The 15,542-nt window shown below is 43.1% G+C and overlaps 1 protein-coding gene across 1 annotated transcript; it reads left to right on the forward strand.

Moving 5' to 3' along the window:
- The first annotated feature begins 827 nt into the window (after window positions 1-827).
- LOC112828629 (uncharacterized) lies at window positions 828-3,070 on the forward strand. The gene has a single exon (XM_073899870.1). The coding sequence runs from the start codon at window positions 864-866 to the stop codon at window positions 1,854-1,856; it is 993 nt and encodes a 330-aa protein (XP_073755971.1). The 5' UTR covers window positions 828-863; the 3' UTR covers window positions 1,857-3,070.
- The last annotated feature ends 12,472 nt before the right edge of the window (window positions 3,071-15,542 follow it).

Below are 15,542 nucleotides of genomic sequence, written 5' to 3' on the forward strand. Positions count from 1 at the left end.
CCAGTCCTCTTCCTAATTGTTCAAAAGAGTTGAATGTTGATCTAGTTGTATTCGAAGGACACTGCAAGTTCTGGATCCCCCTACTACTCTGCCGACTTGGAAACGTAACACACACACAAACTTGTGTCTTAACGAAAGGAAGCTGTTACTTTAGGGACACTTTAAACACAACGTATTGTCTAGGAGTTTCCCTACTCTGTATACACATAAGTTTAAATACACTTGCATCTGAATGAAGAAGATGTTACTTGATGGATGATTTAAGTAGTGCAGTTTCAAGTAGATAAGCACATGCCTTTTCCTAATGCTTCTTTCTACACATAATTAAAAAAAAAACTATATATTCATGAAAGGAAGATGTTCCTTGACAAGTGGTTTAAACACAGTGTTGTTATGAGGAGTTCAACAAATGGCTTTTAGTCGTCTCATCCACATAAGATAAAACACTTATATCCCAAGGAAAAGAAGATGTTGCTTGGAGAATGGATATAAAACAGTGTAGTTTCGAGAATGTATGCACAATGCCATTTCATTGTGTTAAAACTACACGTGTGAAAACACTTCTTAACTTTATGAAACTCTGATGTTTCTTGAAGAGTTTTAAACACATTATACTTTCAAGGAATGAAGTATAAGGCCAATTTCTATGGATTATACACATAAGTTTATGAACATATATGTGAAAAGGAAAGTTGTTACTTAACCGATGCTTTAAGCACAGAGTAGTTCAAGAAGTTAGGCACTTTTTTTTTCTCTTTTTTTTGCTAACGTGTCTTCACACAATACTCAAATAAAAAGTTGTTAATTCGCCGCTTCCTCCTGCGAAGACGTAGCTGCGGGTGGTTGTGGTGGCGGCGTCCAAGATGTCGACGAAGAATTTCCGAGTCAGTGACGGTGACTGGATTTGCCCTGACAAAAAATGTGGAAATGTAAACTTTGCCAGAAGATCTAGCTGTAATAGATGTGGTCGGGAGAAAACAACTGCGGCTAAGATGATGAAAGCTGGGGCTACTGGAATAGGGAAGACGCTTGCAGACAAGAGCCGAGGCCTTTTTAGTGCTAATGACTGGCAGTGCAAAACATGCAGTAATGTGAATTGGGCCAGAAGATCAGAGTGTAACAGGTGTAATACTCCAAAGTATGCTAAGTTAGAAGAAAGAACGGGCTATGGTGGTGGTTTTAATGAAAGAGAAAATGTTGAATATATAGAAAGAGAAGAATCTGATGGTGAATATGATGAGTTTGGACGTAAAAAGAAAAAATACAGAGGGAAGGCAGTTGGTCCTGCATCTATTTTAAAGGAAGTTGAAGATAAAGAATCTGAGGGAGAAGAAGAGGATGAGGATGAAGATCTTTCTAAATATAAATTAGATGAGGATGAGGATGAAGATGGTGCTGATCTCTCAAAATATAATCTTGATGCCAGTGAAGAAGAAGATAGTAATAAAAAGAAATCTAATAGACGAAGTCGCTCAAAGTCTCGATCTTCACATTCACGATCTTCATCACGCTCATCCTCCCCCTCAAGTTCAAGGTCTAGGTCCAGGTCCCGTTCAAGAAGTTCTTCCAGTTCGCAGTCAAGATCTCGTTCCAGTGCCAGAGAACGTTCGAGATCTCGTGGGTCGAAATCAAGATCCAGCTCCAGGTCCCACAGGGGCTCTTCTTCCCCACGAAAAAGATCTTATTCAAGTTCATCATCATCTCCTGAGAGGAACAGAAAGAGAAGTCGTTCTAGATCTTCTTCATCTGGTGATCGCAAAAAAAGACGAACAAGATCGCGGTCACCCGAAAGGCACCACAGGTCATCTTCTGGATCATCCCATTCTGGTTCCCGTTCAAGTTCAAAAAAGAAATAATGTATTAAAATTTACATCTTAAAACAAAATCAGTACAGTGCATGAAGCATATTTTTTAAGAAGTTGGTGTCTTACTTGGTCAGAAGTGCTAAATCTGCTAGTAGAGGTGCATGCCTTTCATTGCTTCTCAGAACAACACAGCTGTGTTTATTTGTGAAATTAGAAGTGAATAGTATTTTAAGCCATAATGTCCCAAAATATATGCTCTATCATTCATTATTTACAACCATTTGCCTCACTTAAAACCATTTCAGCTATGACAAAGTACTTTGTTTCCTAATTTGAACGCTTGTTTTTTTTTTCATTTCCGAATATGAACTGTCTATTGACTGAAGACAGGATAACCTAGGCTTGCCTGACCTTTGGGCATGGAGGCAAGACTGTGGTAAAGTAGTCGGAAACAACCTGTTTATGTTATTCTGGGAAAAGGAGTCCACCTGTTTATGTTAATCTGTGTCAAAGTGATTCTTAATCAGAAAAGGTAAAACTAGTTGAAAAAGCCAACTGGAAACTTTTATTTTGAAATTCCCTATGCTGAGGGTGCCTTAGAATCTTTGTCTCTCTCTCTTACTCAGTTTTGCTTTCTGTACCACCACGTTTAATGAAGAAAAATCTTGTGAATTGCAGAAGGAAAGAGGTGTTACTCATTTCTCCTTGCCTGACACATGATTTTGAGCAAAAACGTAAAACCAGTTCCTTCACTGGTATTACTGATGAGAAAAACATCTATTTCAAGATGTTTATCTTAATATTTTTAAGAAGCTTTATGTGATATCCTTTAAAAACCCAGTTATCACATATGGTAGTGCAGACAAAGTTAAATCATAGTTAATGAGGAACAAAGAAAGCTTCAGAAGTATATTTCTCTGGTTGAAAGACCAACAGAGATGTGAATTTAAGTGAACATTTATTTGCCTTGAGATGTCCAAACACTGCATAAAATTTTCTTTTGAGTAACAAATGAATGCTTATTTCTGCATGACACGCAGAAAATACTTATTGTTCCTATTCACTTGAAATTACTTACGGCTTAAAATACTTTCAGAGTTTGTTTTATTTCTCAAAATTAAAATCTGGTCACCTGAGCTCCATTATGTCCTCTGGCTTAAAAACAGAAAGGTTTCTCTTAGCAGTATCTTCAGTGACAATGCAAGGTAAGTATATTAGGGAAATCGACAGTGTGCTGGGGACTTTTTGTCATGGGGGTCAGTACCCACTTTTGGGGTTTTTTTTCTTTAATTTTAAGTTATTGTCTACTGCAATTAAAAATTTAAAAGTTTTAAGGTGTTCAGTAGACCAAACAAAATTATTTGTTTATTTTAAAATGAGTGATTTTTCTCTTCAACTTAACCTAAAGATGAAAGCAAAATACCTTATGTAGAAGTATTTTGATAATATTTTTACAAAGAACTTCCCCTTGTTTTTTTGTGTCTTAATTTTCTTCGCTACGTTTACCGTAGGTTGCACAAGAACCTTTACTCTCTTGTAATTGTGCCTCAGACTTCTTGAAAGTCCACCTTCTAAATTGCCCAGATGGTCTTCTAGAGTCTACATGTTACCATTGGTTTATTCTTGTGCTTTCTGTATTTGAAACTTTGGCTGTACTAAGCAAATGCAAGGTTATAAATTTAGCTAATAGTTTACAGACAATTCAGATGATTATGATTTCATTTGGTTTAAGCTGTACTGGCTCGTTTCATGAGGAAATGATGCTGTAGACAAATGTAAATAAAGCTGTGAGTCAAGCATCAAAAAAAAAAGTTGTTAATTCATGGGCACTTTAAGCTGAGTGTAGTTTCAGGGAGGTAAACATGGATTTTTCCTAGTTATTCTACACATTATATCACCTGTATCACATTACAACACTCATGTCTTAAAGAAGGGAATATGTTACTTGACACATGGTTTTAAGCTCAGTGCAGTTTCAACTAGACACAAAGGCTAGGACTTCCAGGACTATGTTAAATAACATATAAAAGAATGAAACTCGACTCTTTCTTACACCGTACACAAAAAAATAAATTCCAAATGGATGAACGAGCTAAATGTGAGACAGGGATCCATCAAAATCCTAGAGGAGAACAGAGGCAGCAACTTCTTTGACCTAGGCCACAGCAATTTCTTTCTAGACACAGCTCCAAGGCCAGGGAAACAAAAGCAGAAATGACCTAGAGGGACTTCGTGAGGATACAAAGCTTTGGCACAGCAAAGGAAACAGTCACCCGTAATTAAAGGGCAACCCACAGGTTGGAAGAAGATATCTGCAAAAGACTTACCAGATAAAGGGCTAGTATCCAAACCCCGTAAAGAACTTATCAAACTCAACACCCAAAGACCAAAAACTCCAGGCAAGAAATGGGCAGAAGACATGAACAGACATGTCTCCAAAGAAGACATAAAAATGGCTAACAGACACATGAAAAATTGCTCAACATCACGTGGCATCAGGGAGCTACAAATTATAATCACAATGAGATACCACCTCACACCACTCAGAATGGCTAAAATGAACAACTCAGGAAACAACAGCTGTTGGCAAGGATGCAGAGAGAGGGGTACTCTCCTACAGTGGTTGCTGGGAATGCAAACTGGTGCAGCCACCCTGGAGAACATTATAGAGGTCCCTCAAAAAAACATAAAAATACAACTAGCCTACGACACACTGATTGCATGACTAGGTATTTATCTGAAAGATACAAAAGTGCTGATTCAAAGAGGCACATGTACCCCAGTGCTTAGAACAGGAATGTCCACAGTAGCCAAATGATGGAAAGAGCCCAGATGTCCATCAACAGATGAATGGATAAAGTTGTGACACACACACACACACACATTGGACTATGTCTCAGCCATCAAAAAAAATGACATCTTGACATTTTATGCTAAGCAAAATAAGCCAGTCAGAGAAAGACAAATACGTAAGATTTCACTAATAGGTGTAATTTAAGAAACAAAACAGATGAACATGGGGGAAGGGAGTGAAAAATAAAATAAGATGAAAGCAGTGAGGCAAACAAGAGAACCGTAGGACACCAAGTGAGGGCTTGCTGGAAGGGAAGCGGGTGGGTGATGGGAGAATTGGGTGATGGGCACTAAGGAGGGCACTTGTAGTGAGTGCTGGGTGTTATATGCAACTGATGAATCACTAAATTCTACCCCTAAAACTGAACTAAATGACTAAACTGAAATCTTAGAGAAGAACACAGGCGGTAGTTTCTTTGTACGAAAATCTTAATAAGTATGTCTCCTGAGGTAAGGGAAACAGATTAAAAATAAAGTATTTGGGCTTCATCACAAGGAAAACTTCTGCACATCGAAGGAGACAATCAACAGAACTAAAAGGCAACCTTCAGGCTAGGAGAAGATATTTGCAGATGACCTATCTAGTAAAGGGTAGGATCCAAAATACATAAAGAACTTAAAAAATGAACACTCAAACAAAACAAAACAAAACCCCAAGTAATCCAGTTTAGAAAATGGGCAAAATAGCACAAAAAGACTTCTTTCCAAAGAAGACATGCAGATGGCCAAGAGACCCATGAAAAGATGCTCGACATCACTCATCATCAGAGAACTACAAATCAAAAGTACAAGGGGATATCACCTCTCTCCAGTCAGAATGGCTAAAACTAACAACACAAGAAACAACAGGTGTTGGCGAGGATGCGGAGAAAGGGGAACACGTTTACATTGTTGGCGGGAATACAAACTGGTGCAGCCATACTGGAAGCCAGTATGGACATTTCTCAAACAGTTAAAAACCAAAGTACCCTATGACTCAGCAATTGCACCTCTAGGTTCTTACCCAATGGATATAAAAATATAGACTCAAAGGGGCACATGTACCCCGATGTTTATTGCAGGCTTATCAACAATAGCCAAACTATAGAAAGAGCTCAACTGTCCATCAATTGAGGAATGGATAAAAGAGTTGTGACATACACAGACATGTATATATAGTTGTGACATATGGAGCTAGAGTATTGTGCTAATGAAATAAGAGTCAGGGAAAGACAAATAATACATGACTTCACTGAGATGCAGAATTTAAGAAATAAAAGAGATGAACACGTGGGAAGGGAAAAAAAAGAGAGGAAAACAAAGCAAACCATGGGACATTCAACAATAGAGAACAAACAGGGTAGATGGAGGGAGCTAGGTGGGGGGTGGTCTAAACGGGTGATGGGTGGGCACTTGTCACGATGGGTAGGGAGCGTTATAGGTAAGTGAAGAATCACTAAATACTACTCCTGAAACGAATATTACATTAAGTGTTAACTAATTAGAATTTAAATAAAAATCTAAATAAACAACCAAAAAGAAACTCGGGAGCCTGGTCATGTTTTTGTGAGCATGGGACAGGGTAGGCCACAAGACCGCTTGTAATTTGGCTTCAGCACTATCTTGACATCATGAGGATTTAGGGCATTTGACACTGCCCAGCAGAGAATGTTTGTGTGGAGGCGGGGCCATCCCTTTTGGGAAAAGAGCTGGCTTCATCTCTGGGGCAATGGACATGAAGACATCTCCCCGATATTTCCCATTCTTCTTTGAAATGTAGAACTTAACTCTTTTTGTAGTCATTCCCATACTGTTGCATAATTTGTAATTATTTATTTGTAATTCTAATGGTTCCCATCCATCCAGGGGTGGATGAGGCTCCCATAGAGCCAGCACCCAAGGATTGGTGTCAAGTTCCCACACTGATCCAATGGTAAGAGAGAGCAATCACTGTCTGATATCCCAAAAGAACAATGGCATTCGTGTTCCTGAGCACTTGCTTGGCGTAAGCATATTGTTCAATAACCAGTTGCTTCCCTCCCCTGGCTGATCCAGAGGCCTTCATTATGAAGAGCAGATAAGCCATGCATGTACAATATGCTCCAGGACCTGGGCAGTACAGAAAATGCCCTTTCAAGGCATACTGCACCAAGGTCCCATTCTAAACACTTGAGCATCAGTGGCAAGCACCCACATGGTATGGTTGAACCCCTGCTGTCTCGATCCACCAGTGAGATGGGTAGGGAAAACAGCCAAGTCCAGAAGCTTTCCCTCTCTTTCCGAGGGGAGAATGTAGGCCTCTTGCTGACAGGGTTCTCGTGTGTAAACAATGGTGATTTCTCTTTGCCCAAGTTCACAGGTGTTAGCTATTCTGGAGGTAGCCTACTTGCCAGAAGATGGTGCAACTCCATTCACCACATTAGGCCATTCTCATCTCTCATAATGAACTTTAATTTTCTGTGTATCCATTTTGACCCTTTTATTCTTTTTTAGGGTTTATTTGAGAGAGAGGGATAGAGAGCGCCCATGACGTGGGGGAGAAGCAGAATGAGAGAATCTTCAAGCAGACTCCCCGCTGAGCACGGAGCCGGACACGGGGCTCCATCCCACAACCCGTGAGATCGTGACCTCAGCTCAGCTGCAACCAAGAGTCGGATGCTTAACCCACTGAGCCAACCAGGTGCCCCTACCCTTTTCTTTCTATCTGAAACTAGATTAACCCAGGGGACAATTCCGAGCCAGTGTCTCAGAGCAACATCCTCACTTTAAAGTGGGAACTCACGCAGAGTTCTTAGGACTGTGGTTATGTTGTGCCACAGGGCCCCTCAAAATTTGGTTTCAGAACAATCGGGACATCAGGAAACTTCGGGTGTTTGAAGAGGCTCAGCAGAAAATGTTTGTGCGTAGACCCAACTATAGGCTTGGGTGGCCCCATTGCTGGGGCAATGGGAAAAAAATTAGTTCTCTTTCCCAGGTTTTTTTTTCTTCCATTCCTATATGAAATGTAGAACGTGGATCCTCTTCGTAGGCATTCCCATATTCTTCCGTATTTCTAACTAGGTCTTTGCTCACATTCAGGGATGATGGAGCTCTCACTCACACTGCCATCATCCGAAGATTTTGATGTTCTCACTTTGTTTCTGTGCTAAGTGAGCATAATTGGTGTCTGATATCCCCCCAAAACGATGGCCCCCCTGCCCCTGCACAGTTGCTGCCGAAAGTACTGTGGTCAGTGCACTGACGATTAGCCGTATAATCACCACACACATGCCACTCTCACACCTGCATATACCACATACAAATGCACACCCCACAGACACCTCAAAAACAGCAGACACTGACACGCTTCCATCACACAAACAGCACAAACTACACATACACACCATGCCCAACACATAGACTGCAGACACAGCACCATACATCACACACACAGCACACACACACACACACACGCACATGCACACACCAAACACCTACACACTACACATATAGCACACTCATACGAGACATACACCATACACGCACCACTGAGAACATACATATACACTGCACTCTCTTCACCCATAAAACACACAGAATGCACATATACCACACAACACACACCTACTCCATGCACACATAAACACATGTACAACACAATCACCACACACACTGCACGTATGCAACATACACCACACATGTGCCGCACACAAACCTCTCACACAACACATGTAGCACACATAGATAACACACATACAGAACACACACCAAATTCACTACACACACACACCCCATGCAATGCACACAATGCATGCCACACACCTACTGTACACACACTAGCCAAAAGCCATTCACAGCAGACATACACCACACATGCATTTCATTTACCTCAGATACAACACAGTCACACCAAAACCGCCCAATATATTTAACACATATACACCACCTACACAGAACATAGACGTTACACACGCACACACAGAAGGCACACACAGCCCATATCCTACAGAAACTCATACATACCACAGACACCACACTCATACCTCATAGATGACACATTCATCACTCCTATACCACACAAACACATCACACATACACCTCACACACACAACACATATGGAACACACACACACTGCCAAACACACACACACCACCTACAGACATGCACACCTCAAATACCAAATATACACCACACATCTCACACACACACACACACACACACACATCACAGGGGCACCACACATTACACATACACTACACACACAGAAACCCCACAAACGCCACACAAATGCCAAACGCACATACCACAAAGAAACCCTAGAAAACGAACACACATGACTATCATAGTCACACCATACATACAACACCAACAAATGGAAATAACACGATGCAAGTACCACACGTATATCACACTCACACATACACCATGAAAACACATGAACACCACACACAGCACTCATAGTACACACACATCCAAAGGACACCAAACATACACTATACCTCCATCACAGACACATCACACCTACAAAACACGCCACCCATACAACGCAAACACACACCACGCACCATGCAAACAGTACACAACAAAAGACACCACGCACATCCCACACTGAAACCCCTTGTATAAAACACACACACCAGATTCATACCACACATAGTTGACCTATTTACCACATGTTCATCACAAACAACACATATAACACATATACCACACACGTATAACACATACACCACACACACCTACCCACATCATATAAACCACCCACACCACCCTATACAACACACACACGCTATACATAAACCACACATAACACATATCTCAACCACACACCACACATATACAAAACATAAACCCACCACAACACCACAAATACACTACACACACACTTATACACAAACATGCCACATATTCCCCTCATGCACACTACACGTGCAACAAAAATCTCACCACACATTCAGTGCCCACACACCCCACATACACCCTCTACACACCACAACTCCACCACTCACCCATGCCTCACATCACCACACACTTGCCACAGAAATTCAACATACCTCACACTCACACCAGACCTACACCAAATGCACACACAGAAACCACACAAAAACCAACATACACATAAATACTTTAATAATACAATGCACCACACATGCAACATAAATTACATGCATATACCTCAGACGCACAGGTCACATAACGACTCAAGCCACATATATACCAGAAACTCACAACACATATACCACAGAAAAGCACGCCAAACATACACAACACACACACCATACACACACCACAATACACCACGCACACCAAGCATCTCCCACCAACATACCACCTATAGACCACATAAAAAGGCACCACACACACACACATACACACCAGGCACACACCACAGATACACCATAGATACAGCACACATATACCACCCAAAACCACACCGCACATACACCATGCACATAGCACACAAATAACCCACTCACAACACATATTCCACAAACACACTGCACGTATATCATACATACACACCACACATACCCCCACCCATATACACTCCACAAACACCAAACATATACCATACAAAACACATCTCCATCACATACAAACCACACATACCACACACAAAACACATACCCCATGCACACCACTCAAGAACTGCACACATACACACACCACACCTCTACCACACAGCTATACCCACACATTCAACACACCTACATACACCACACATACACCATACAAGCTAGAACACCTATCAGACTCACATCACACTCAAACAACACCGTCTACACACACACACATACACACCACAGTACCCATATAATGAGCACATGCACACACACACACGCACACACACACACCCCTGCTTAGTTCTTGGTTGGCCGGCGTCAGCCTGCTGATACGTACCCAGCTTGTCTCCCTCCCCTGCCTGATTGACATGCCTTCATTATGAAGTGAAGAGAGCTCACCCTTGCACAGAACACTTCACGGCATGGCCTGCACAGAAAGAGCCCTTGCATGGAATACTGCCCCGAGTCCCAGTTAAAAACACTTGAGATTCGCCCCCCCACAGCACCCTTGCTATCCCTGAGCCACTACTACCTGTATTCACTGTTGGGAAGGACAGGAAACGAGCCAAGACCAGAAGCTTTCTCTCTTTCTCTCTCTCGGCGGGAAGAATTCAGGCCTCTTGCTGACACCGCTCCCAGGTGCAGCCCGTGGAGCTTCCCTTTGCCCAAGCCCACAGGTGTTTCTCATTCCTGATATGGTTAGCTCACTAGGAAATGGTGCTAGTCACTTCATTTTCAACATTATCACATTCTCATCTCTATTGAAGAACTCTAGCCCTCTGGATCCATTTCCATCCATTGGTTCTTTTTCCATACTAGGTTCAGCCTTGGGCCATTCAGATTCTGTGTCTCAGAACGATATTCTCTCCTTTAAACTGGGAGTCTGGCCGAGTCCCTGGGCCTGTGCATTAGGTTGGGCCATAGGATCACTTGCAGTTTGGTCTCAGAAATATATGGACATTGGGAGGAATAGGGGATTTTAATACGTCAGCATAGGATGTTGGTGTGTAGGCTGGGCCAGAGGTTTTGAGAGGCAACTGGTCACATTTCTGTAGCAAAGGGAAACAAAGTTAAACATCTTGTCAGATTTATTCATTCCCATTGGAATGGAAAACTTTGGCCCTCCTGGTAGCCATTCTCATAAGCTTGCTGTATTTCCTACTAGACCTTGGTTCACATTCATAGGATTTGTAGCTGTCACTCACACAGCCACAACTCAGTGGTTGGTGGCAAGATTCCATTTTGGTCCTGCCCTAAATGAGAGCAGTCAGTATCTGATGTCACCAAGGAAATTGGTGCTCTTTCTTCTAATTGCTTGACGCTTCACTGGATGGAGTCAGTACAGTAATGGGTAGTCAAATTGCTCTATTCTTTGACTCACTGAGATGCCTCTGTTCTGAAGATCAGATGGTGAGGGCAGGTAGAGTATTCTCCAGGTCCGGGTGAGTGCAGAAAGGCATATTCAATGAATACTGACTAAAGGCCCAGTTCCAAACACACGAGCATCAGCAGAGAGGACTCACCTGCTTCCCCTGAACTACTGCTGTCTCTATTCACTGACTTGAAGGACAGGAGAAATATCCAAGGCCAGAAGCTTTCCCTCTATTTCTGACAGAAGAATGGAAGCCTCTTGCTGACTGACTCTCTGGTGTAGCCAGTGGAGGTTTCCCTTTGCCTGAGCCCAGAGGTGTTTCTTATTCCTGAGAAAGCCAACTCGTTAGGAGACTGTGCTAGTAGCTCCATTCTGAACATTATCCCATTTACACCTGTCATGAAGAACTGTGGCATTTTTGGTAGCCCTTTCCACCCCTTTGTTCTTTGTCACAACTAGACTCACCTTTCGAGCAATTATGAGCCAGTGTCTCAGAGCACTTTCACCTATTTTTAAACTAGGGAGTCTGGCAGCGTCCTTGGGAATGTGGGATAGGTATGGCTACTGGGCCCCTCAAAGGTTGGTTCTAGAAGTATCTGGATGGTGAGAGGTCTAGGGCATGTGAAGGTGCCCAGCAGAGCATGTTTATGTGTAGGCTGGGCAAGAGGTTTTAGGAGGGTGCTGGACTCATTTCTGGGACAATACAGACAAATTTAGACATCTCATTCCCTGATGTGTCCCATTCCTGTTTGAAATGTAGAAAATTGGTCTTCTTGTGGCCATTCCCACCATCTTGCTGTGTTTCTAACAAGTTCTCGGTTTCTATTCCTTGGCACTGGGACTCTGACTCACACAGCCGGCCTTCAGGGATTGCTGGTGAGTTTGCACTCTAGTCCTCGGCTATGCAAGCGAATCAGTGTCTGATATCTCCCCCACCCTGGAAAACAAAACAAAACAAAACTGGCTGTGTGGTCCCTGAATGCTTGCTGCTTAGCCAGCTGTGGCAAAGGTGGTGATCGGCAGCCAGCTTCCGACCACCCTTAACTGACCTGGGTGCCTGCGTTCTGAAAAGCAGCAGGTTCACGCATGTGAAGTATGCTCTGGGAACTGCTCAATACAGAAAGAGCCCTTTCAGAGACTACTGCCCCCAAACCCCAGTTCCAAACACTTGAGCATCTGTCGCAAGAACCCACCTGCTACCACTGAGCTACTGCTGCCTCGATCTGCTGATGGGAATTGCAGGAGAAAGAGCCAAGGCTGAAAGCGTTCTTCTCTCTCCTTGTCGAACGAACAACGCAGGCCTCTTTTGACTGACTTCCTGGGTGTAGCCAATGGGGGTTTCCTTTAGCCAAAGCACACTGGTGTTTCTGAGTCCAGAGATGGCCAGCTTGCTAGGAGATTGGGCTAGTAACATCATTTCTAACGCCCCCAGACGACAGTGTCTTAGAGCAATGTCCTCTGCTTGAAAGTGAGGAGTCCAGCCGAGTCCTTGGGACTGTGGGATAGGTAGCGCAAGAAGGTCCCTCAAACTTTGGTTTCAGAAGGATGTGGACATCAGGAGGACTGGGACGTTTGAAGATGCCCAGCAGAGAATGATTGTGTACAGGTGGGGCCACAGGATTTGGGGGGGAGGGGGCCTCATTTCTGTGATAAAAATAAAATGAATTGAGACATTTGCTTCCCAGATGTTGTTCATTCCCATTTGAAAACTCAGACATGGGGAGGGGGCGGAGCAAGATGGCGGAGGAGGAGGAGACCTGGATTTCCTCTGGTCTCAGGAATTCAGCTGGATAGGGATCAAACCATTCTGAACACCTACGAACTCAACAGGAGATCAAAGAAGAGAGTAGCAACAACTCTCTGAACAGAAAAGCGACCACTTTCTGGAAGGTAGGACGTGCGGAGAAGTGAATCCGAGGCGATATTCGGGAGGATAGACGGCGGGGGAGGGGGCCTCCGTCGGCCGCTTCTGGCAAGTGCTAGAGCCGCGGAGCACAAAATCGGACCTTTTAGATGCCGGCTCCGCTGAGGGACGTCGCTCCAGTGGCTAAGCGGGGGGTGGAACCCTCGCGGGACAGTGGGGTCTCAGGACTCTTGGGGTCACAGAAAGACCGGGGGAGCCTGAGTGCAGCAGAGCTCCCAGGTATCGGAGCGGGGAAGCCGGCTGCAGAGATGGAGCCGAGGCGCGGGCTCTCAGCTCGGGGTTGCCATAAACTGTGATCCACGGCCCAGTCGGGCCACTGCTCCTCCAGCAGGGACCCAACAAGCGGCAGATCCGGGGAGACTCCCCTCCTTCCCCCGGGAGGAGCGGTGCGGGAGTGCACCACAGGGATCTGCTGGGTTTGGAGACTCCACACGGGGTCGGGTGCCAGAGACAGAAACGCTCGGTCACAGGCCGGGTGAGCACGGAGTGCGGCCGGAGACCAGGGAGACGGGAGTGACTGCTTTTCTCTGGGGGCGCACTGAGGATGGGGGCCTCAAGTTCTCGGCTCCTCTGGGGTGAAGATTGGGAGGCCACCATTTTCACTCTTGTCCTCCAAAGCTGAACAGAAAGCTTGCAGGGAACAAAAGCTCCCGAGAGCAAACCGGAGCAGATTACTTAGCCCGCACCGGCAAGGGTGGGGCACTTCTGCCTCCGGCAAAGACATTTGGGAACCACAGCAACAGGTCCCTCCCCCAGAAGATCAGCACGAACAGCCCGCCAAGACCAAGTATACTGATCAATGAGAACGGGAGAACTCCAGTGCTATACTGCACAGAGAATTCATGGCTTTTTTACCACGATTCTTTAGTCCTTCAAAGTTAATTTTTTTAACTGTCTTTTTTTTTTAAATTTTTTCTTTTTCCCTTTTTCAACCAACATCTTATCAATCCCCTTTTTAAAAAACATTTTTATTTATCATTTTTAGAGTCATATTCTATCCCTTCATAGTAGTCACCCTTATTTTTGGCATATATATATAAGTTGTTCTCTCTTTAAAATTTTGAGATAGTTTCTTCCAAAGGATCAAAATACACCCTAAATCTCTAGTGTATGGCTTTGTTCTAGTCTCCTGCCTGATCACATTCTCTCCCCTTTTTTTTTAATCCTCTTCTTTCTTTTTTCAAACAACTTTTTAACTTATCAATTCCTTTTATAAAATCTTTTATAATTTTCACCTTTACAGTCATATTCCATCCCTTCATTGGATCAACCCTTATTGTTGTACATATATGTTTTTCTTTCTTTAAAATTTTGGGAGGCACTTTCTTCTAACAGACCAAAATACACCCCAAATCTAGGGTGTGGCACTGATCTATGCACCAGCCTGATCATATTTGATCATATTCTGGTTTTTTTGTTTGTTTGTTTTGTTCTGTTTTTGTTTGTGTTTATCTTTTTCTTTTTAATTTCTTTCCCTCCAGTTTCAGGTCTTTTCTGATTTGTTTAGAGTATAATTTCTGGGGACACTGTTACCCTGTTAGCATTTTATTCTCTCATTCATCTATTCTCCTCTGGACAAAATGACAAGATGGAAAAAAATCACCTCAACAAAAAGAACAAGAGGCAGTACCGACTGCCAGGGATCTACTCATTACGGACATAAGTATGATGTCAGAACTAGAGTTCAGAATGATGATTTTCAAGATACCAGCTAGGCTTGAAAAAAAAGCATGGAAGTTATTAGAGAAACCCTTTCTGGAGAAATAAAAGAACTAAAATCTAACCAAGTCAAAATCAAAAAGGCTATTAATGAGGTGCAATCAAAAATGGGGCTTCTAACTGCTAAGATAAATGAGGCAGAAGAGAGAATTAGCAATATAGAAGACCAAATGATGGAAAATAAAGAAGCTGAGAAAAAGACAGATAAACAACTATTGGATCACGAGGGCAGAATTCGAGATAAGTGATACCCTTAGACGATACAACTTTAGAATAATTGGGATCCCAGAAGAAGAAGAAAGAGAGAGAGGGGCAGAAGGTATATTGGAGCAAATTATAGCAGAGA

This window comes from Callorhinus ursinus, unplaced genomic scaffold (genome assembly GCF_003265705.2).
Source record: "Callorhinus ursinus isolate GAN/ISIS: 27379988/994484 unplaced genomic scaffold, GSC_fseal_2.0 scaffold13, whole genome shotgun sequence".
NCBI classification, from domain to species: Eukaryota; Metazoa; Chordata; class Mammalia; order Carnivora; family Otariidae; genus Callorhinus; species Callorhinus ursinus.